Here is a 25,575-nt window from a genome sequence, read left to right as displayed (position 1 = left end):
ACATGAACACTCTGTCCCTGTGTCTCCCTCCTCCCCAAAATTAGCAAACCAACCGCTGAAAGATATTGGAACTAAAATGCACAATGGTCATTTTAAAAGACATCTCTTCAACTATAATTTCATTACCAGCAACTTGTCAATTATTCAACACATACATGATAACTTTTAATAAACACAATGATTCTAATGAAAATAATCTTTTAGTACTCTTCACATCTATATGAGGTTGAGACAAACAAGGACTTTACAAATTGTGAACTTACTTAAAAACCTTTAAGGCCGACACTAATACAACATAGCACGTAACATAATGCTCATATTATATTACTGCTGAATACTACATTAGAATGTTTGTATCAAACACAAATCACAACCTTTTAAAAATCAAGATGTAAAAATACACAATATCAATTTCACAGGTAATGAAATACTTCCATCCTTATGTACCTGGATAGTGAATGAGAACTACATTATTCAATAAGAGTAAACAGAAACTACAGTTGTTCCACCACTTCATTTCAATTTAGCTATATGAGAAGTACAGTGAACACAACTGCCACTTCCTGGCTCCCAGCAGGAACTGTGCTTGGTGGTGAGCCATGCAGTTCCAGCTTGAAGCCATGAAGTGTAGTTGCATTCAACTTCATCAGTGAATGCACTGTATTTAGAAATGCCCATAATTAGACACCTGATTTAAAAAACAAAATTTAATTCATTAACTAGGAAGAATTGGCTGCTAAATGGTATTTACAATAACATTAATAAAATTTGTGTACAAGATGTTGGTGAAAAAACCAAATTTGTCAAGAAATTAGCACCATCACACTGTATATCAAATTACTGTCAGTTTGCAAATTACAGATTGCAATATCACGTTTAATGACCCTAAAAGTCATTGGTCTGTAATTTGATTTTTAGGCACATTCTGGTTAACAATACTGTTTTTAAAGTGAAGATTGATGATTGTGCAATATTTCAAGGAAGTACAGTGACCTCTGTCTCATGAAAGAGAACTGAAGTTACTAAGATTCAGGTTCACTGTCCACCACATGATTGAATGGATGCCAACTGTTGTTATATAATTTCTAAACATAGAGGCAATTAGAGACTGTAGGTAAAGATTTCAATCTATCAGAAAGATCTATAATTTTGAGAAAAACCATTCTTTTATGTTAAGACTTCTATACTTAAAGAGGCTTATTAACCCATGGATATACTTTGCCAGATCAGGTGACCACTTTCACACATCTAAAAACTACTGGGTGAAGTTTACATAGTTTAAGCACATGACAAAAGTTCTGTGATGGATTACAGGTAATTATTCTCATATTCCGATTAGATGAGCTGAGATACAAGAATGTTTGCAAGGGACACATTCTTGAAACGTTCACAAATGTGACAATTCATGAATGAGATCATGGACTCTGCTAAATATACCATATGCATGTACCTACCCTTTCAATGCATAATTCTTCTCTCTCTTCACAGCTTTTATGCTTCCATTTCCAACATGTTTCTTTTGGGAGGCTTGGATGCAATAAAAATTAAAGGCACGCACTTGTGAATATGATAATGAACTTCAGAGTTCCATAAAAGATGGGGACTTTCTTGACTAGTTGAAAGACTGTTATCTTCACAAGGACTCTCACTTCCATGGAGTTATTTTTCAATATAGAATTTTGGAAGATGTAGTAACCAATACCAAATTTTATACAGAATATTTCATGAAATCATTGTCAGGAAGGGGGCATGACAGGGAATGAAATTTATGTCACATTTACAGATCAGTGTGCCTCTGTTTTGTGTTTTTTAAGGACCACAATCCCAAGGAAAAAATTAGTAAGCTAATAGAAATCACATCCTCATATTCTGCAGATGTGTCTACAACATTTAATTGAAACTGTACTGTCTCCTCAGGTAATTTGAAGTTTTAAAGAATCCTATACAGGACAAATAGGCACTAGATCACTAAAGGCTATGTACAAAGAGCAAGCAACACATCAGAAGAATAATGACACGCAGGATAATTCATAATACACAGTCTGCATATTAAATAATCAACATTCTTATGAATAGAAGAGAAAAGGAACAGAAAAAATGACCATGCTAGAAAAGGGGGTTCATGAATATTAAAGAAAATTATCACATTTTTGCATACAATAAATAAGGTAAAATAACTGATTAGAAAAATAGTGAAGAAATGTAATTACATATCTCACGCAGGAATAGACATGGATATAAGGTGGATGGGTACTCAGCTATGCACTTAGGGATAAAAATGGGAAAATTAGTATGCAACCGACAGCTGAGATTGGATAGCAAAACAAGGCAAAAGGAACAAGTACACAGGTAACAGGACAAACCCCATATGAAGAACTAATAGTACACAATAACAGTAAAAATGTTACAAACATTTCTTGATCTTACAGAAACAAAACATCTGAATAAACTTACAAAATAAAACATCTCAATAAAACAGCATTTGAAAAACAAAAATGAGGCACAGAGAAACAGGAAGTATGAAGATAAGCAATTACAACATGAAACAATATAGTAACTCAGAGGTTAAAAAAAGCATAGCACAACTCCAGAACATAAACCAATACAAGAAATCAGATACATAAGGACCTAATTCACAACGTACGATGCCGGGACATACAGATTTTTAATAACAGTTCCTTAACATTTCAACAGAAACCTTCAAGGTTAAGTCATAGCAATTAACTTATTATAAACTATGAAAAACCCAACAACTTGCTAAGGATGAGGATGGCCCATGCTGAACGTATACGGTAAGGCAGGAAACAATATGAGTTGTATCATGTGGTTATTCTAACATTAAATTTTGAACAGTCAATGCAACAACATGGGACTTAATTTTGATTTTAAGATTACATAAATTCTTTTAAATCTTCCAGTGTCAAGAAGTTAAATAAGCTTGTACAAAAGAAAAGACTACTGATGACAGTTCTGACTGTAAAGATGTTACTGCCATTAACACAGGCATGCTGCACATTGCGGTGAATTACAAGTAGCGCCCATCACAATATGCAGTGGCCATTGTGAACAGTTATATTAGCTTTACATTGTTTTAAATTAGATCATGTTCTTTTCATTGTTATTTTTAATTTTGTCAAACAGTTGTACTTTGCCCCATACAAGCAGTCATGTCATAAATTATCCTTACTATCATGTTTTCAAACGACACTTGTCATTGATGTACATTATGTGACAAAATTATGATGACAGTTTACTCTTCTTGATAACATTTTCAGTTAGCAAATAAACTCTGTCCATGCTAATGTTATCTGTATTTTATAAAATCCCCTCAGGTGATCAGCCATGTCAATGTTGCACAAAAACCAAGGTTCTGAAGATGGAGTTCCTATAATACACTTAAATACTTTGTGCAACTGCAGTTTACAATTAAAGTACATTCATAGCAGAAGACTATTTATAACAGTATATACATAGTTTTAAGTATTGTTTTCTATTTACAAAAACTACCCTCTGTTTGGAATTGGTCTTGCATTGATAATTGTAACATTAATTTTAACAACAAAAAGAAACTGGTGGTCCATGTGTGGAATGTAATTATCACATTCTAGAAATCAGTTCACTTCCACCCAAGGCCATTTATCCTAAATGGAATTTCCTTTGCAGGCTTTTAGGAGACTGCTTTATCTTGAACCATTACCAGCCCCTAACACCTTAAAAGGAACTGTCATTGTCAGAAAACTTAAAATAGAAGTGTGCCATATTATGAACAAATTTAAGCAGAGAACATTTTTTACTTTCATATGAAGAGCACCAATCACAAAACTTTGCTCTATGACATGTTTAATGTGAAGTGGTGGAGTCAGTTATCCAATAATTCTGTAACTACAATTTCAGATACCAAAGACAGAAATAATTTAAAATCTTGTTAACCATTGTATCAATGCCTATCACCTTACTACATAAATAAACTTCCATCATTTCATCCACTGAGTTGATATTACATATATGCAACGATTTGCATCTACTTCCATCAACAGACTGGTACATAACATACTTCTTTGAGATCGTATGTACCAACATGCATCAAGTATAATTTAATGTATTTTTAATATATATGATCTGCCCAGTAACTGAATATGAATAATAACTTTCTCATTAAGAGCACAAATTCATTACTGTAAATAAATAAATGTTACAAATTATTCCCCCTTCTAATCAACAGTGTTCTTATTTACCTTATTTATGTAACCATTTCCTGCATAAATATGCTGTAAATAGTAAGATTAAGAGATGATAGACCTGACCTTGGCTGAAAATAAGCCATAATCTTCATGAAATGGTGGTCAGTGCCTGGCTTGAAAGTTTATGAGGTGGCCATATTCCCACAGAGATGCAAAAAGATTTCATTACTACTGTACTTGTAACAACAAGGGAAACCTGCCTAAGGGTGATTATCAGAGACAAAAGTTCAACAGAAACTTTTCACACATACAGAATCCATTAGCAGTTGAGCTGTTTACTCTAACTGGAGTCTATAACTGCGCAACACTTCCTGGAAGTCATGCCACAATTGAGAAACTAAAGATCATCACAGCTCTGATTCATCTTTCATTTTCCAGTTCCTAAGTTGGCAAAGGCAAGAGGATTAAGATATATTAGGCTACCAACGTTTAATTTCAAGCAAGTTTCTCTCCCCAAGTCATGTGCTGTCTGGTCTTCCTCTAGAACAAGTAACACTCTCTTCTGCTAAACCCTCCCCTCACGGTAGAGGGGGCATATTGTGACAGTGTTTGATTTTGTCTTGAGAGTGAGTATGTTAACTTGCCTTATTTAATGTTTAATGTCATTCAGGACTGAGTTTTAATGTTTGGTTTAAACTCTGTCTTAGGAGGAGTTTCCTGTATGGAGAGAATAGTCAGCAAGTGGACACTCACTGAAGGATGCAGGAAATTCAACACAAGTTATCAGCAGGTAAACCATGACAAAAACTGTCATGTGTTTCCACAGTGCTTGCCAACATTACAACTATGACCTACAGAAATATCAATATGAGGTAGCAGATGTTTTCCGTAGCAGCTAACCAAATATCAGTGCATGAACTTCAGTGCAAGAAGTGTTGCATGTGGGTGCCAAGTTTACTACATATGGAGAAAAAATACCCATCTATTCCTGACAAATTCAATGCAATTTACAGCAAACTGAGATTTCTCTTGGCTGATGATGGAACTAGGTACCACAGCTATGAATCAGAATAAAAAATAAATCTAGCGTTCAGTGGTAAAATCTTCAGTTACAGTTTTCTTTGATCACCAGGCCCCATATTCATGGACTTCTGGTTTCCATCAGTGGTAGAATGCCTGTGTACAACTACTGAGATTAAGCAATTAGGAATGTTCAAATATGGACAACAGTGCATTCAATAGGAGAGATGTGAACATCCTCCATACAATCTGAATCCCCCCCCCCCCCCCCTATGATTTTAAAATATTTCAGATTCAGAAGAAGACAAATTCCAGTCAGAAGTTGAAGTGAAGCTGGATGATGTAATTTTACTGACAGACTATGGAATTCTACCAGAAAGGGATCCAATTCATTGGTGACTCAATGAAATGCAATTCTCAACGCAAAAAAAGATGAGTTTATCATACAGACAATCAGCAATCACCCACAGACAGGTTTCTATTGCATCACCCAGTATGAGGCTTAAATTTTACTAACTGTGCATCACTGCTAACATGTGATCTGACTGGCCATATCTTCACAATAAACATACATATTGCTAAACTGTTAACCCCACTATGAAAGTCTGGCAGGCAGCCTGTTAATTCTGGAGTTTAAACCTTGTATACAGGTAAACCTCGATTTACGCCGGGGATGCGTTCCTGGACGAACCGGTGTAAATTGAAACTCTTTTTATAATGTAAATCAATGGGAAGTCAATGACATGCGTTCCCGGCACCCAAACATTGACGACTTAAGTTCCTCAAAAATTGACTTCGCCTTATCTGTGACAGCAATTTCAGTCAAGGGAATGTTTTTTCGATTCATGTCATCCACCCATAGCAACAGTAATTTCTCCTTTCTAAAAGCTTACTTCTGCTATAACTCACTTGCGTTGCACTTACTCTCGTAGCCTGTTGCATTGACTTTTATTTTGTACGAATGTTTCATTATGGTAGTCACAGTGGAAGGAGGCAACTTCATACTTCTACACACATTACGACGGGTATCACCACCTTCTACTCTACGAATTACGTATCTTCTAACGCGTTTGACCTACGCAACTTTTTAGCAACACATTCACTTCTCTTACCAGACATGGTGGCTCTTCCACAATTTATAAATATAAAACAGTTGCTACTGCAGAATAGTGGTCGAGCAACAACACAAACACAGTTTTCAGCACATTCAACAAGAAGCAAACTGAGCACATTTTTCCTTACTCCCTTATCAGGCTGAACACAAATGACTCACCGTGAAGAGTGACTGACCAATGCTCACGTGACTCTTGCGCAATGTTGGCGGATTTTTAGGAGACTATCTCGCAACTACTTCGCAATGAGTGCAGAGGTGACTGTATTTATAATTTTTATTCAAAATTGGCGAAGTAAGAATTACGATTTAGTATAAGAATCAGTATGAGAAACATTGTAAAACGTTATAAATAATATTAAAATATATTTTCTTTTTCACTTTTTGAGTTGCTGGTTTCAAAAGCGGCGTTATTCTGAATTGGCACAAATCAAGGTTTACCTGTACCCATAAAATAAATATTAAATGACAAGTGAGAAGAGACACATCTAGCATCAACTCTTTACTTTGAATTGAACCACCTTAGGCAAAGGATGAAAGAAGAGACAATATTTTTAAAAAATTCCCTCTCCAAAATTCTTATAGTGAAAGCCATAATACACTTACATCTGTGAATATGGCAGAAATGTATGAATAACAGATTATATTATTACAGACAAGTCAGCTGTAAAAATCAGTTCTTGCTTTGCTCCAATTGATAGAGTACAAAGGACTTAAAATGTACACCCCAAGAACATAGAGAGGGTACTAGCATGTCTTTATCAAACACCAATCTGTCTGTTTCTATACAAAGCACTCAATGGGTAATCTGTTTTCAGACAGTTCAAAGGTTTGTGTTACTGCACATTTTGTAACTTAAGGCTTCATGGAAGTACCAATTCTCTCTGCACTACACAAATAATGGATAAAACATGGTATACTGTGTTGCAGTAATGTTTTTCCAATTCACATACTTCATAAATGCATAGACATTCACACTTTCTGTTCCAATCCCCACTGTACTCACAATGCGTGGGGACAGTCAACAGGCGAGTATAATGAAAGTCACACTGCAATACAAACAATTTGCTTACTTTTACTGTTACTATAGAACATGTATTGAAATATTATTATCACTAGTATCACTCCACATTACGGACACAGTCTAGTTATCCATAACTTGCAGGAATGTTTAGAAGTATATAACAGGCTGAAATTTATATCACACAGAATTATCAATACAAAAATATATTTGAAAAAATATAGATTAGACTCTCATCATTCTTATTCAAGTAGACAAACATCATATTGACTCAACTCGCTTATTCTTTTCTACCTCTAAATGCTTATTGCAAAATACAATTTGCGCCCAAACCGAGGAAACATTTTTCTTTTTTGCGGTAGAATAAAATAATGTAGCAAAGATACGTATTTCGCCAAATAATTTTTTTAAGATAGTTGCTAGACACTAACAACATATTTTTCAAGACAATCTAGTACCTCAATGTCCTCTTCAAAAAAATGTTCCATATGATGGTTAGAAACTGACAGCTGAAGTCAATGGGCATGATTTTGTGAAAGGAAGCTAGTTCTAGAAGCAAAATCACTTTATACATACCATAACACTCTTTCTAGTGAAGGTGCTCCATTTTTTCCCATGAAAATGTCAAATTGAAGATCAACTAGCAAAATTTATTCCTTAAGTAATCTCTTTAACACAAGGTATGCGGAATGCATCAAAGTGATGCAGTGCCAATGGAAAGATGAGGCAAGAGGGTCACTGCCCAGATATATGAGTAAAAAGACATCAGTATATACCAGTTTAAGTACCACACGAGATACAAGGCAAGTTTGTGTCCTTTGCAAAGAATGCATCATAAATTTCAAAACAGAGACATAATGGCATTACAGTATCGAAACTTGTCTCAATTCATGAGCCTTGTGGCAATCATCAATTTTTGAATAAATTTATTAGAAATTAACTATTACAAATCAAACAGAGAAATTAAAATGTTGAACTCAACTGTGCTTGGCTGTTAACTACACTCTGAAATGGGAATATGTAATACTACTTCTAGATCTATATCTGATCTGAGAGGCTACTCTCCCTCTTTCACCTTCTACCCCAACTGCAGCAACAAATTAGTTAATACTATGGAAATATTCTCAATACCAAAATGGCATATGTCTATTATAAATTTCAGACTTTAGCTTGCAAACCCTGAACAGGAATACCAGCAGGGCGTAATTCTTGAAAATAATACTACCATCAGTAGTGCCCAACTTCTGCACAGAATATTTTATAACAAAATACCAGGTGATTCAAAAAGGACTTTAAACTTTGAAAGTGTATAGAAATTTATTCAGAAGGCTTACAGAATCGGTTAAGGTGTCATTTTGTAGCAAAACAAATCAAGTTTGACTCACGTTGTGCTGTAGTACCGAATTCCGTCACCGCGAGCGCAAGCGGCAGTGCATTTGAAAATGGCTCGAAAATTTTCTCATACCACAGTTAGACGAAGATGACCAAAAAGGACGCATTCACTTCCAGCAAGACGGCGCACCACCTCACTACCTCACAGAAGTCCGGGATTTCCTCAATAACCGTTTCCCAGGTCGGTGGATTGGTCGAACAGGGTCGATAGCATGGCCACCTCGTTCTCCAGATTTGACACCTCTCGATTTTTTCTTATGGGGTCTCATTAAAGATCGTGTGTATGTTCCACCCTTACCTGCCAATCTCACTGAGCTCAAAGCTCGAATCACCGTCGCAGTTGCAGAAGTGACACCGGATATGCTGGATCATGTTTGGCAAGAAATTGATTTCAGGTGGGATGTCTGCAGTATCACCAATGGCAATCACATTGAACCAAAACGACTGTTTGAGGTAAAACTTGATTTGTTTTGCTACAAAATGACACCTCAACCGATTCTGTAAGCCTTCTGAATAAATTTCTATACACTTTCAAAGTTGTGAAGTCCTTTTTGAATCACCCTGTGTTATAAAATGGGTTTCAAGTGCTGCACACTAATTAGTTCTAAATGGAAAACAATTTATACTGTCATACATGATATAAGTTGCTGACATAACTGATTGTACTGAAGATGGTCCCCTGATATCCTTCGCATCTTCAAGCCTTTCAATTCACATTCTGTATCTTCAAACACTCTCAATTCAATCTGAATTCCCCCAGGATACTCCAGTGCCAAAGCACCTTCTTCACTCTCTCCAGGGTCTCCACTTTCACCATGAGAAAATGTAAAACATTTTGGAGGAGCACGGGCATCTATAAGTCTTTTAACACGTCCTAAAATATCTGAGGCATTCAGCTGCGAACACACATCTGAAAGGGTCAGTTTAAATGAACCACTAGAAGTTTTTTGTAAGAGATCAGATGCTAAAACACTGCCTGTCAATGATACAGCATTATCTGACGACACAGACACATCTTTAAAGAGAATGTTTTTTCCATTCTCATACAGTACACTGCCCTCCTCTCTGTGGTTTCGATGAACTCGCTGAAAGTTCTCCATGTCATTAGATAAGGAATCTTCGCTTGAGTAGTGGTCTATGTTACGGGCATGTGCTGTGAAAAAATATGACGGTGGCAAGGTGTACCTTAGATCTGCATTATTTTGTTGAGCGTAAGCATCATGGTGTTCCTCAGATGACGTTCTGGAGTCAGCACTTCCGATTAAATTTTTTTGTGAAGAGCTGTGATGCATCGGACTTTCAAGACGATCAAATGAGTGTTCAGTTTCACTATTAACAGCATGCTGCAACTGTTCTCCAGCATCTTTATTAACGTGCTGCTGTTTCCCTATACCTCTCACTATAGAAGGCCTAGAAAAATCACAAGGCCCAGAAATGAGAAAAGAAGGCAAAATGGTGTTTGGCGGTGAATTGTGAAAATGAGAAGGAATCGTATTTGCAGATGGCGGAAAGTAAGATGATTCAGAATTCGATACTGAATCAGCTTCGTGGGAGAAAGAGTACAGGAATTTTTTTAAGGGTGCAGATATGTCTGGATGAGTGAAGGAATGGTGAGAAATCACTGAAGACAACACAGAATCCATATCTGATGGCACTGCACTTTCCACAATCATTCCATCCGCACCTCGATTATCATTCCCATCCGGATGCGCCAAGTCAGTACTGGAATTGCTCGAGGATGATGACGAACATGCCACCAATGTAACTTCTCCTCCCATCTCATCTGTTACAGATATCTGCGGATGATGCGGACTGTACAACTGCGCTTGACGAGACGCATTCATGAACTGTCGCCTATCCACAGTAATGTTTCCAACATGCATTCTTCCTTTCAAGATTGATTCGCCATCATCCAATTCAATACGATGGTTCAGATGGAAAACCGAGTTGTTCTCTTCCTGGATCATACCGAGTGCCGGCGAATTGGAAGGGGAATGTTGGACGGGCGTTGTGGCAGGTGAACGGTGATGCAGGTGAACTGTGTGGTGTGGGGAGGAAGACCCTGCAGACTGAACTCGCATATCAAGAGGCATGGCTGTTATTGATGCTGAAGCCAGATTCAGAACTCCACCACACGAACTACCATTACTATTTGAACTTGGAGTTCCTTGAGTGATAGAGCCAGTGTTCGTGGAGAGACCACTGAGGCCCTGAGTAATGGACGTTACACTGGTAGAGCCCACGGTACCCTCGGGTGTTGGGGAGCTGCGTGGAGAGGATGCAGAATGAGGCGAAGCATAGCCCTGTTGAAGAAACTGTTGGTAGAGCACTGAAGATTCTGCACTCAATGTTGGAGACTGATTTTGTGGAGGCGTGGACTGCTGCTGGTGTTGCTGTTGCAGATGTAACAGTTGAAAATGATGAGAAAGAGAGATGTTATTGGCTTCATTACAACTAGATGGTAAGAGATGGTGGTGGTGGTGATGCACTGGTGATCCTATAAAATACAAAAGTATGGTTCATATGTGGGATGTGAAGCTGAGAAAAAAATTATTGAGTCGTAAAACCATGTGGACTTGCAGGTAGATACCATCACAAAGGCAGCATGTTTCTTAGAAATGTTGGTATCTACCTACATGTAAAAAAATCCTTACTGAAGTTTTACCAGTCCTGAAACCAAGACTCTGGGATGGAACACTAGCCTCAACATCTACTATGAATTACAAAACATTTGGAACCTACCCATGCCAAAACTATTAAATGTGAGACTTCAGTAAAGCACTTATTAAGTACATAACAAGATCCAATTTTTATTAATTCTGTTTCTCAAAGTGCAGTACTTAAGCAGATTTAAAATGCAGCCAGCATGTAATACCAATTCTACATTACACATACCTGGTATGGATGAAGGGCTCTGGTTAGTGGGTGGGGAGGGAGATGGTGACATGTGAGGAGTTGTAAGGGGTGATAAGGTCCTCGTAGGAGTGCCGGTTCCCAACATATGTTGGATGTGAAGAGAGTGTCTCATCTGTAGCTCTGCCTGAGCTTGCGCATCAGTGATGCTTCCACTGTGTCTCTGCAATAAGAATCAGACAACACACTGTTTAAATACAAATAATAAAGTGTGGACACGTGCAACGTTTTCAATAAAGGTAATGCTTGTGTTCCTAAGCACCATCCCATGCATGGTAAGCATGCTCATTCCCTCTTTATTCCTTTAAAACACAGGGGGTTGGTTAATCCCACAGTAATTCTGGACATCTGAGATGAGGTTATCATGGTGGTGAAAATGTCTCGTGAGCATTGGTCGGTCACTCTTCACGGTGAGTCATTTGCGTTCAGCCTGATAAGGGAGTAAGGAAAAATGTGCTCAGTTTGCTTCTTGTTGACACATTGAATGTGCAGAAAATTGTGCTAAATGTGTTTGCGTTGTTCGACCACTATTCTGCAGTAGCAACTGTTTTATATTTATAAATTGTAGAAGAGCCACCATGTCTGGTAAGAGAAGTGAGTGTGTTGCTAAAAAGTTGCGTAGGTCTACTACGTTAGAAGATAAGATGGATTTAATTCGTAGAATAGAAGGTGGTGATACCTGTCGTAATGTGTGCAGAAGTATGAAGTAGCCTCCTTCCACGGTGACTACCATAATGAAACATTCGTACAAAATAAAAGTCAATGCAACAGGCTACGAGAGTAAGTGCAACGCAAGTGAGTTATAGGAGAAGTAAACTTTTAGAAAGAATGGAGAAATTACTGTTGCTATGGGTGGATGACATGAATCGAAAAAACATTCCCTCGACTGAAGTTGCTATCACGAATAAGGCAAAGTCAATTTTGAGGAACTTAAGTCGTCATTGTTTGGGTGCCGAGAATGCATGACATTGACTTCCCATTGATTTATATTATAAAAAGTTTCAATTTACACCGGTTCGTCCAGGAACGCATCCCCGGTGTAAATCGAGGTTTACCTGTAATTCGCTCAGTAACTCTGACCCACTGTACCTGCTGCAACTGATGGTATTCCTGTTGAAGAGCCTTCATATTGGCCTCTTTGTCTCCGACCGTAAACTGTGAATGAGGATGACTATGAAGGTGGTGTTGAGGACTGGAACGGTACTGCGACCCCAGACCTGTCGCACAACCCTCACTGGCTCGACGCACACGACTGTATGGTTCCAGTGGTAGATGTAGGCTGTTAACTTCCTTGAAGCTTTCTCGCCCTGTAACAAAGTCAGTAACAGTAAATAAACATCCTGGATTACAAGACAAGCATAGAAGTAACTGCAGATTAAAATAAATAATACACACACCCACCAAAATATTTAAAATTATTCAAGTTATATGCTCAAGTGGCAAAAACTTTCAGTAGAACTATGGCTCTGAAGGTAAAGAAGGAGAAACAGAGAAGAGTTTTTTTAAAAAAACATGTACTTCTATTCTCTTTCAAGATCAAATATGCTTTTAAGTTTAAAACAACTCAACTCAGAACCAACATGCAACATCTATCTTTCTGTAATGTTTACACGGCAAATTCAAAATAAAGTGCATTATATGTCATGCTAATATTGCAGCTAAACAAAATGTGCTACAGCATATTAATAACTGTTAATAAATGGCATAAACAGGAAACCAGACTATATAACTAAATTGTTGTTTCATGTGACTCAAAACAAACTCAAGAACAAAATCCTTTTGACACGTAAGTGGTAAAATACAGGTCTCTTTCACTGCCTCAATTTAAGACTATAAACATAAAATACATTAAATGACAAACAGGTGTTTCTGTTAAATAAAAGAAAAATATTTTGGCAAGAAATCTTCACCTTAAAAATCTGAATGATCTGTACTTGCTTCCTGTACAAACAAATGAAATATAGCATCCCACACAACGTGTAAGGTTTTTACAGTGGCAAGTGTGATGATGACAACGGTATTCTGGTCTGCACCATGCAGTCTCATCAACCCGATAATGGAGGAAGGAAGCACGTCTTAAGACACTGGTCAATTTCTATGAGACTACGTGGCACAACATCTGAATCAAGACAGCCATCATCATTTTACCTGTCAAACCATTAGATTTCAATTCCAAATGTGGCACTTCACCATGAATCAAAGGGGTATTAAAGTAAGGAATATGATCCTGCTCACTGTTCTACTTTGAGTTATATAAATGACATTTTTATATTACAGTGGTTTATTTTCTTCAACATGCATAGTATACATGAACTTATATTTATCCTGTATGATTATTCTTGTAATAATTGTTTATAAATTCAATGATTAACCCATGCACTTGAAATTTCCTCTTTTCAGACTTGAGTACGGAAATTTATTTTCTCTACTGAAACAGCATCAAAAGAAGCCTCTGAACTTTTCACTGCATTTTACAATTCGAGTCAAGACAATAAACAATTCACTTTTGAAATACGTCCCTGTACTTCGAATGTTTAAAGACAACTGATGGACTGGTGCGAGTAGATTACTACATAAAATGGTCTGTGTGTTAAAGCCAAGAGAACCTCACAGTCAGAATTAATATTCTCCATGCCAAGATTTGATTCCAGGAAGTCCCTAATCTGTAACATCAGTGGTAACCATTTGACCACAACACTCACTGAATTACAGGCAGTTTCAAAGAAGAGAGATTCAGCAGTTTGGTCACATGAAATGAACAGGAGAAATACTGCCCAATGGTAATAGAATTAAGCCTAAAAGGAGGAAACTGTTGGTACGGAAACGATGAGAGGACAAAGAAAGGGTGGCAACGAAACAAAATGGAAGTGAAGGCAACATTTATCTAAAGCTGAACCTTCGAAGGATATGAGCTATAGAGAAGGAAGAGGACGAGAGGAAGAAATCAGTGCTCGTTCATGCCCTCACAGAGCGATTTTCATCCATCATCGCACGAATATTCTCAGTGATACGGCACTCAGTCTGACCAGCATTACGATGACTGCAAAGTAGGTAACATATCTGATGATGTGCTTCCACACAGAAATGCCCGTACTCTTCTGAAAAGTAAATGCTCCTCCTATCATCATGCCATCAAACACACAACTCACCTTTCTAAAAATGTTGGTTTGAATTACATTTAAATATTTAACATTAATGTAACAGAAACAGAAGATTTAACTGTAATGTCACACAATCGTCTTAATATAAATACTTAATGTTACTTTACCTGTCACCAGCAAATCACTCCACGCACAGTAAAACCTTATGCAGTGTCCAAAGGACGTAAATTATAAATTCAAAGCCAAACTTACCTCTGCTATTATTTTCCTGAACAGTGGGTAAACCTGAGGGTTTCTTGGGCCTGGGATAAGCTTTACTGCGTGGCACAGTGACAGGGATGGTGCCTGCTGGGTGCAGGTTCGGGGGCGTGTACTGGCGGTTCATCCGAGCCTCCACTTCCATCACAAGTTCAGGGCTAATGACTGCCAGCCAGTAGCATCATGCAGTGTCACACAACGCAAACAACCAACCAACAACAACCAAAAACCGAGCGAGCCCAAAACAACCAGGTGACAGGTGCCGAAAAAAAAGATAAATACATAATCAAGGCAAAATTAAACACACACAACAACAAAATAATAAGTGCATGGATATCATCAAATGGACAACAACAATTCATTATTCAGGTCTACAAATCAACATTCTAGTTTTGGCAGTGATATGTAAGGAAGAGGATTACAGTTGAGATGACATGGCAAAAACATGAACGAGAAGTACAGGCATATTTTAACACACAAATTTAATTTTGGAAGAAATGTTCTTCCCATACATTAAGGTATAATTTAAGTAAATAAATAATGAAGGATATTAACAAAGCTGAATATAAGTAGATCTAAAAGGCTACCAATTTTGAAACATATACATAATGCATCAAATTGTCAAGTTCAGCAGTTTCATATTGGACTGGAGAAGCTAGAATTCCATACGTAAAATACAACACAATTAATTTTGCATGTATTTCTCATCTCCTCCATGTCCCACCATCCTAACCCTCCTTGATATGATCATTCTAATATTTGGTGAAATGTACAAATTATAAAGCTCCTCATTATGCAATTTGTTCTACCCTCTATTATTTAGTCATTCTTAGGTCCAAATGTTCTCAGCACCCTATTCTCAATCCCTCAATACACCAGTGAATAACTTCGGCTTTCTGGGTTTGGCTACATTGTGTTAAGGTGTCCAACTTTTTAGTAAACAATGCAGTTGCCACCTTTGGGATGACTTTGTGGGGGGGGGGGGGGGGGGGGGGGGAAGGAGGAACTGTCATACAGGCCTGGGAGTTGAGTAACATAACTGGGCAAACATGAAGTGTGAAAAACCCCATACTTAAGAAGGTTGCGAAAAACAAAGAAGCAGGAGGCGAAGAAGGAGGTTAATTTTGGATTTTCTCAGTTGACATTCTGCAGGTATTTAATGGGGAAAGCCTGGTGGTTTAGTAGATTACAAAAGCTTGGAGGAAAAGGAGTGAATCCTAGCTTTGGTCAGCCTGCATTCATGTTCATGGCTCAATTTGTGTGTAGTTTTTTGTTGTTGTTCTGATGGCTTCCCTGATGATGTAGGAATATTGCCTACAAATTCTGTTTCATCAATGTCAATAATGTGTCTGGCCACTTTCAATCACTGGTTCTCCAGTCTTGTTCTGATGTGTTCTGAAATTCTAGTGGAGACCTGTCATCCCATTTGGCCAATGTAGACGGCACAACATGAAAGGGATTTTATCCATGCCAGCTTTGTGTTGGGAGGCATCTAACCTATGCTGATGATCTGAGATCGGATGTCACTTTGTTCAAAGGTCTTTGAATGGTGTGAATATCTTTCTTCTTCAGTAGCCTATAAACATGGTCAGTCGTTCAGAGGATGTAGGAAGTGTGTGCCATGTGATCTCATTTCCTAATTACATTATTGTTTTCATTTGTTCTAATGAATGATCTTGTAGCTCTAGAAGTATTTTGATGAGTAGCCATTGGTTCAAACAACAGAGTTAATGTTCAACACTTCAGAGACATGGCTGGATTGCCCTCATCTATAAAAATTGGGATGATAAACCTTTTATAAACTGCTCAGTAGTGTGACATTGTCTGTAGGTATCTGCACTGCAAAGTCTTCTGGAACGAAGCGACATCAACATGTGACGTGGAAATCTCAATTTACACATTAAATTATGGCTGTGAAAAACCGAAGGACAATCCTCACACTGTTCTTCCTTTTCTGGTAACAGACTAAGTATCGCACCCATATAAATCAACAGTTTTGTATATTTTATTCTTTGGGTTATTAGATAAGATATGAGATAAATTATTCTGAACCAAATAGCAACAAACATTTCCCAAATATAATCAACTTCTTTGTAAAAGTAATTTTTACTTCTTACTGTCATTGCCAAATATTTTGAACCCTGCTACCTTTTTCAAGGATTTATTAGTTATCTTTACAGTTTGATTTTGGTCTGCAGTGGGACTAGCCCAGCATGACTCCAGTCTTATCCATCTTCACCCCTCCTTTTAAGATTTCCTACACTCCATCCCTTTTGCTTTGCCCTACACCTTTCAGTGTTGTCAGGAATATTCCAAATCAGAGATTAGTAGGGATGATTATAGTAAATGCTTATCACATTGTGCATAACCGTACATTGATAACTTTTCTTTTTCTCCTGACTTATGAGCACTTACATACAAGGCCACATATTGCTGTGGTACTGTCAGACCAAATACAAGTTGACACATGTAAATGGGTGGATGGACAGGCGAGCGCGCGTACACACACACACAGAGCAAAGATAATGGGTACATTTCTGCACCTTTTCGTTGTGACTGTGCCCAATTTGACTACACTGATGTATGTTTAGACTTGCGGTTCTTCCTATTTTATGTGTGATTCTCTGTGAGGGTACTGAATGCAAGAAACACACTCACAAATGTACAAATGTCAAAACTAAATTAAAAGCTGCAGAGAATTTATAAACAAGTGAGGTACACAAATACGGCAATAAATGCATTACTCTATAAACAATGTATACAGTTCCAGATATTGCAATAACATAAAATGTATTTTTAACAAATAGGTGCACACTTTTAATTATAAATACACTAATGCAATCCAAACCAGTGAACAAAAGTAAATCACACAGATTCATGCCAAAATTTCAGGAAATAGTACCAAAAAAAAAAAAAATGATTACACTAACAAGAATACCCACTGAAACCACAAAGATTACATACAGGACTCAAAACAGAACTGCTTACCTGGAGGTCTTTCCATCACAGTGTGCAAGCCTGTACGTCTCGTTCTCATTGGTTGTGGCTGCTGCTGCTGTTGTGGCTGTTGCTGCTGCTGCTGGACCATCTTCCGCTGAACTTCTTGCACTTCCTCTGCACTACCCAGTGCCAGTGTGTGTCGCTTTGTGTTTCCACGACCATGCATGTATCTGTTAAGACATGCATATGAACAGTTTTTGTGGTGCAACCAATGGCGTCTCCTTTCTTTCACACAACCTTTACCTTGTAAAGAATTTAAGAAATTTCACTTAAGCTGTGGAGAGCTTCTTGTAGCTGTCCAGAGTTTGTACTCAGAGATGAGAATACACAAAGAATACAGATAACAGATAAGTAGCTGCTCACGCTAGTAAACTTTGGAATAACCATAAGTGTTAAATGGTATTAATGTGGCTGGTCTCACTCAAGGAATGTATACAACGTTGACAGACCTCTATCAGACTATATATAGCGCTTCAACCCAGAAGTCAGCTATCGTTGTTCCCAATGCTGTGAGAACCTGAAATCCTACTTCTTGAAATTTACCCTCTTGATTTTTATTGCAAAACCACTCTTTACACAAGAAAGTACCTTCACATTTGTAGGCGGTTACCATTTCAGAACAATGTTTTGCACTGAGAAGTCACTTCAAAACTGAAGATGGAGGCAATACCTTCCTATGAAACAGTGGTAACCACCTAGAAGATTACATGGCGTCACAATCTTTAAGATCATACTTGACATCTTCATTGCCATGACAACCTCCAATCTAAGCACACCCCCCCCCCCCCCCAACACATCTTCCCTTATTCCATGAGTGACCAAGTACTGGTAAAAATAAACACTCGAAGCCTCAATGAAAATTGCACTCCCTGCTCAAATTGTACATAACTGAGACATATATACTACTGATGAACACAAACATGACCACATCCAGTATGTAGACCTTCTGGCAGATAATAACAACAAATACAATTTTTTTTTGTACCAAATGATCGACTGACCAGAAAACACTAACTCTGTAATAAGCAGGAGAAATTTTTTAATCAATTACATCCATTTCACATGTCATGTCAAGATGTTGATTACTTCAGACACTATTCCATGAAAAAGTCACTTTACCTTAAAAACACGGTGAATACCACTGGATTTGTGCAAACAACAGATATGTAAGAAGATCCTAAAATTTGCAATTAAATGTGCATTTCACATTTTAATCTTTCTGGACTGCTCTAAACATATGAAGACAATACAAAATAAGTTCACCTTGCAACTGCATATGGATCAGGCAGATCTTCTGCTGGAGCAGGCCCCGTGTTTTCAGCTGGTGGCAGGTGTGATGCTGCTTCAACACCATTCTGTGAGGTGGAAGCTGGGATGGGCTGAGACCTCTGCGACAAAGTTGGACTGCCGGGCTGGAGCTTTCAAAACAACGTTAATTACTACTAGGGCGTATGCATGCAGAAATTTCAAAGGCAGATGCAAAAGAACATTAACATCTTCAAGTCTCCAACACAACAGAAACAGATTTTACCATGCCAACCATACGCATATATCCATCCATTCTTGCAATGATCGCCATCACAAAGGACTAAATATTTATGAAGCTGAGAGAACAGTTAAATGTCATATATGTCAGTAGAACTGCATTCGAGTGATCTAGTCTGAAATGCTATCATTTCTACCTGTCATACATTCCTGAAATTATGGAATCAATACAAGTTGAGTCTTAACATCTGCAGATTTTGTACAATCCATGCAGCTCAAAGAGACACAACATTCGTATATATCGCCCATAAGATAAATGAACAGTCATGGCCTAAAGGATGGGAGAGGATACAGAAAAAGCAATACTATTGGACTAGGAAATGTCAGTCCTGTTCTAGCAATTTACAATATAACCAGAACAATCCAGAGAACACTAAAACCACTGTGACACAGCAACAAATAACAGGCTAATGACAGACTTAAAAATACATACTCGTACAAACAATCAAGGAAGCAAACAAGGAGTGACTGTTGTTTTAACTTTCGAAGAATATTCACTGCACATGCACAGAGCTGTACTGTAGAGTATGATTTTTGATACTGGGCAGATGTTTACACAGATAATGTAATTAACTTTAAGATTCACTCAACACAGCAATTTTTACATTTTTCTGAAACTGTGTTACATAACTTCCCTGCGTTTGGTATACTTCTGCAAAGTTCATTCTTCACTGGAAATTAAGTTTTTAAGATATTTACATCCCAGCATTCTCATCCCATGAAACAGACATCTGAAAAATTGCTTCTATCGGAATGTTACCCAAAAAACCCCGATAGAATAAGGTAATCAACATACATGACAACTGATATGACCCTATGAACCTCAATAATATTTTTAAAAATATATTAAAACTAACATCACAATGAGAAATCAGTTCTACTGACAATCTTACACCTGTCATTCAGCATATTCATAAGTTTACATACCATTTGTAATTGTTCTTGACTTCCAGGTTGACTCCAGACTCCTTCCAACTGTCTGCTGAAGAACATCTGAAGATTGGCTCCACCATCCGAAGCTCTTCTTCCAAAACCTCCAACTGAAAGATATACCTGTGTAATCATCTAAAGAAACTGTTTATCAAGTTGTAACCCCTACAAAAATGTTAAAGTGAAACATTTCTTAAAGTAGAAAAATTAAAAAATATATAACTGGTGGCATTAATTTGTATGAAATAATATCCTGGAATCCCATAACTCTGTAGTTCAGGCTGATTTCTTTGTCCAATAAAATTCACTCATAAATACAATAAATGACGCACCCTTTGGTCAGATAAGTGTTCAATAAAGAGACCGATCAACACACGAGGGAAAGAACTGTTTACAGCGTATTTAGAAACAGAGAAGTACGTGAAATCACAATAACTTACTTGCACCCATAACAGGAGGTGGTTTCAGCAGATGCTGATCCTTGACTGAGAAATTCTGTGGGGGTTGGTGTTGAACAAGTGGGAGGTTCAGTGGCAGATTTGTATTGGGCAGGATATCCAAGGGCTGACCAACTCCATCCAGTTTTATGTAGTGGGCCTCAAAAACCTAAATTCAAGCAAGCTCTTGATAACAACACACACACGTTTACATTAACTGCAGACACGTATAAAAGAGTATATCACTGTTGCCTTCATTAACTCTCAGCCTCAAACCAAATGATATTTGTCCTGCACAGCTCCCGTCCTTCCAGTAAAATAAGGGCCTTTCCCTTTTTAGATTCACAGCCATAAAAAAACATGAAGAAACACTGAATCACAATTCAAAACACTGCCAAAAGATGAGAGAAATGGCTTCTTGAATATGGTATTGTCTATTACTCCCATACACATGATAAACATTACAAGTACGAGGGAGATACTGCTGAAACTGCATATGAAATTTATATATTTATAATGTCAGGCCTCTGTGACCGTGGAAGAGCAGAGGTTAAAGTTCTTAGCTCAACCAAGTGGAAGAGTATGATATACAAAAAGTTCTTTCTATTATGGGCCAGTTAGACAGACGCTAATGCGTTCAGAACTGGAGAAGACTCAACACATACAGAACATACCTGTTCATGTACTGTGTCACCAGGGCCTACGGTATGTCTTCTGGCCATTAGGTACTTGTCTCCAATTCCACCACCACTCGATCGTCTCTGCAATTCCTCATTTTCTGACTCCATCTGCATATCCACATCACCAAACTACACAAATAATGAGTAAAACAAGAAATTAATTATCATCAGGGTTCAGCTTTTCAATCTTTCTGCAAAACAAGTAAATTCGTCGTATTCATCAATCCTATGGGACAGACAAAACACTAAGCATTCTATGATACTAAGTGAATTTACGCTGCTAATTAACATACCACTCTGGGTCACACAGCGTTTGTCTTCTAGCAGTATCAACCCCCCCACCACCACCACCACCACTCAGTAATATTAATGACCATCACTGCATTGAGTTATTCACATAAGTTTCAGCAAGTGTGTTCACATTATTAATTAATTTTTTAAGGCAGAACTGTTTGAGTACCTTTTCAAAGAGCTGTGAGTCATTCAGAAGGTGTACAACAGGTATCGTTGGCACAGAAACGAGTGGTGAACCACCCTGTTCAAATTCCAAGTCACTCGTTGGGCTGCGGTCAACTACACCTGTACACAAGCAAGGTTCAAATGCATTAAAACTGTCATGCTGTAACATCTCAATAGAGTCACTTTCTTTTTAACTTTAAGTTATTCTTCCAAAAATATGAATCTTGTTAACTGCTCCAAACCAGACAAAAAATAATATGAGAGTTTGTCTGTCTATTCATTTCTCTGTTGATTACATTCGTATCTATTTGCTTATTTCAACTTTAAATATCCCAGAAGTCTCCTGCTAATACATTAAACAATATTCAAAACTACTCAATAAAATTACATGAAAATGTATCCATAATTAAAAAGAAGAGCTGTAATTAAAAAATGTATTTTACTGTACTTTCCACAAGAGATAAAATATTCACCACAGCATTTCCGAAAAGTTCACATCATTAGGTAAATGAGAAACGCACTGTAGCTAATTCTTAAAAAAAGTCAGCCAACATTTGACAAGAAGATGAATTAAAAAAAAGACATTCCTTAAACCTGTACTTTAGAATACACAGTAAACATACTGTGGAGAACTATTCCCAAAATACATAATTATTTGCGACAAATGTCTCCAGTTATGATTTCATTGATCTTTGTATGGACTGTAATAATAATGGAATCAATTTCTGATTTAGGGAACAATAACACACCTGTAACGACAATGTGCATCCAGTTTGTAAAATGGGTCTCATGAGGGAGTTACTTGACAAGTAAAAGATCCATAAGATGATTAATTCATTTCTTACAGAATCTTCTAGACCAGGAGTTCTCAATATTTTCGCTGGCGTACCACTAATTCTAATTTAACACATTAAATGTACCACTCACCAAATGTGTTCAGGGAAAACTGTTATTTATGTTCATATTAACTTTTGATTTTCTTACTTAGTTCGCGTACCATAGGTTGAGAAACGCTGTTCTAGACAAACAATGATTCTAGTTAAACACTTTCCGATAAGTATAATAACTGAATCAATCAGATACTCTAAATCATCACAAAACCTTTGCAGAACACTTTGACGTTTAAGACACTGAACACTGTTAAAGCAGTCAGCACCTGTCGTAATGCTAGCCTTGCGCTGCGTAGCAACCAAAGGAAGGCTGCCACTGCTCTGTGCACTTCTCTTCAGCTCTTGACATTCGAGTTTTTCTACCAGAAGATGATATATGGCACTGATGTTACCAAAGCTGTTGGAAAGCACAGACTGGAACAGAGGAAGTAAAGAAGTAAATGTCAACCAGTGGTTTTAGTTTTTGAATAGCTACATACATAATTAAAGCCGGGAAACGACTGCATATTTTCTACATTGCAAATCTAACATTTATGCAAATTCAGTGGATACACCTTTCCCGAAGCCAAATTGTTCAGGGACTAATATGTTGTTAGCATGCATATGATGACTTAATCTATTGTACATAATCTTCTCAAGTACTTTATAAAAGGTAGTTAAAAGTGAAATTGGCCTGTAATTTGTCATACTGGTTTTGTCCCCTTTCTTGTACAGCAGTCGTACTACCGATATTTTAAGGCGGTCCGGGAAAATGCCTGTGTATAATGAGTGATTACAAATGTGGATTCCCATGTTTCATTCTTCAGAAGAAGCTAAAACTGCATGATAGTTTCATTATTTACTTCTGTGTTGTGAAATATCAATTTTGTTGAAACATTCATCTTTCTTAACAAAAATACACACTCCTCCCCTCTGCAGGTTTTGTCTACAGAAACTGGAACCTAATGAGTAACCATCTAATGTGAGGTGCAGCAAAATCCTGTTCAACCATGTGACGTTCGCTTAGACACAATATATGGGGATTAATGCCATCTTTATTTTATTTGTAGTGTTCTGTCTGACGACAGGTCCATATGAACAGGATCCTTCCATCATTTTCTCGGACTGGGACCTGTTCATATACGTTCTTGGCAGATGATCCAGAAGTGGTTTGCCATTGCCTTCTTCTGTGTGTGAATGGAGTAATTGTTGGGATGCCACGGAGGAAAACTCCGTGTTGCCTAGACCACGGCCTTGTCCAACACAAGTTATAAATTCGGGCACCGCCGGGAATCGAACCCGAGACCCCAGGATTACAAGGCCAGCGTTCTAACCGCTAGACCACCGTGTAACCTAATGCCGTCTATTTCGAAAGAATGTTTCAACTCATCACTTTCATTTTTTAGTCCTCTGATGTTCTGATGAAAGATGTTTAATGAATTTATTGGGTTTACATTTTTACTGCGAACTTTATGACCAAGCCAGAGGTTCTTAGAAAATTAAGCTACTATTTACCTCTCTCCAGTACTAAACTACTTTGATTTGCATTGCATTGATGATTTCATACTTAGGTACTATCTTCATACACTTTAAGCTAACAGTGTACATTTTCTCCAATTCCACAGTATTCTCATATCCTACAGCTTGTGTGTCAACAAAACTGAAGAAACATGACACATCTCAAAGTTGTAAATTATTAGAATTTGTTCAATCACTCAGGGTACAACAGAACCTTTTGCAATTTTATGTGGGGTCAAGCTGGCCACACATCACAGTAACATACCATTACACCGTCAAACTTGGGAGTTCCGAAGAGTCTGACCAGCAGTCCCACGGAACGGGAACTTAAAATTCCCTATTCCTGTATGTTACTACATGTGCAAACTTGCTACTACAGCTAACACAATGCAATGTCCCCAGCTGTGCTTAGCCCCTGAACGAACAATGCGGTACTTCACAGCAGCAAATGAACTGCAAAAACTTTCACTAATAACCATAATTTCAGTATTTCTAACTCTTTTACTGCGCAAGGCCTTGGTTGTGCAATTAAAATGCAATTTTTTTAAATTTCATTTTGTTTTCTATACTTCTAACCTTCCTTACAAAGAAAGAAGCAAGTTTATGACATCACGCTGCTGTCTGTGTCTCACGTCTCTCTTTAATAGTACTGGGTTCCTAAGAGCACCAGCTCTTATGGCTATTTGCACAATAATCCACTAGTTAAGGCGATTAAAAGTTTCACGTAAATGAGTTATAAAAGGCAGAAGATGTCAATGGCTTGTAAAACGCTAAAATGCTTATCAGCCAGCCTATCACACATGGCGGAGCATGGAAGGCAAAACCTCTCACATATGATAATACATGCTGGGCCATTTGCCAGGATATGCTGGACACTGAGTCATACATCATCGACAGTACACAAAATGGGTGCGTAGGACAGGTATGACAAACCTGCAAATCAGTAACCATGAGGATGACTGTCTTCTGGGGTGCTGTACAATGTAGTCTGGTAGACGTATACTGACATTTCAGAGGTGCTTGCTACCTCCATCATCAGGGCAATGATGACAGCAGCACACATTATAAAACAATAGTAAACTTCTACCAGACTACATAGTGCAACATCCCAAAAGAATTTAATCTTAATATTTGCCAGTG

The 25,575-nt window shown here is 37.6% G+C and overlaps 1 protein-coding gene across 6 annotated transcripts in view; it reads right to left on the bottom strand.

The window, feature by feature from the left end:
* Positions 1–1,867: 1,867 nt before the first annotated feature.
* Sik3 (Salt-inducible kinase 3) overlaps positions 1,868–25,575 on the bottom strand; it is a 59,700-nt gene continuing 35,992 nt past the window's right edge. For 5 of the 6 annotated variants that reach the window (XM_022077443.2, XM_022077446.2, XM_087358569.1 and 2 more), the window contains 11 exons: positions 23,205–23,352; positions 22,050–22,168; positions 21,584–21,718; positions 20,913–21,078; positions 20,470–20,582; positions 19,261–19,415; positions 17,986–18,167; positions 14,992–15,162; positions 12,728–12,945; positions 11,621–11,801; positions 1,868–11,222 (listed from right to left, as the gene is read on the bottom strand). In XM_022077443.2, coding sequence (XP_021933135.1) covers positions 9,346–11,222; positions 11,621–11,801; positions 12,728–12,945; positions 14,992–15,162; positions 17,986–18,167; positions 19,261–19,415; positions 20,470–20,582; positions 20,913–21,078; positions 21,584–21,718; positions 22,050–22,168; positions 23,205–23,352 — 3,465 coding nt within the window. In that variant the 3' untranslated portion in view covers positions 1,868–9,345. The remainder of the gene's footprint in view (positions 11,223–11,620; positions 11,802–12,727; positions 12,946–14,991; positions 15,163–17,985; positions 18,168–19,260; positions 19,416–20,469; positions 20,583–20,912; positions 21,079–21,583; positions 21,719–22,049; positions 22,169–23,204; positions 23,353–25,575) is intronic. The other variant, XM_022077445.2, reaches the window with a different exon arrangement.

The sequence above is a fragment of the Zootermopsis nevadensis genome, unplaced genomic scaffold (assembly GCF_977971745.1).
Source record: "Zootermopsis nevadensis isolate Lab colony 2312 unplaced genomic scaffold, Znev_1.0 Znev_ptg000030l, whole genome shotgun sequence".
NCBI lineage: Eukaryota > Metazoa > Arthropoda > Insecta > Blattodea > Termopsidae > Zootermopsis > Zootermopsis nevadensis.
The sequence above is the reverse complement of the archived record's forward strand: the minus strand, read 5'-3'. Positions and strand labels throughout refer to the sequence as shown.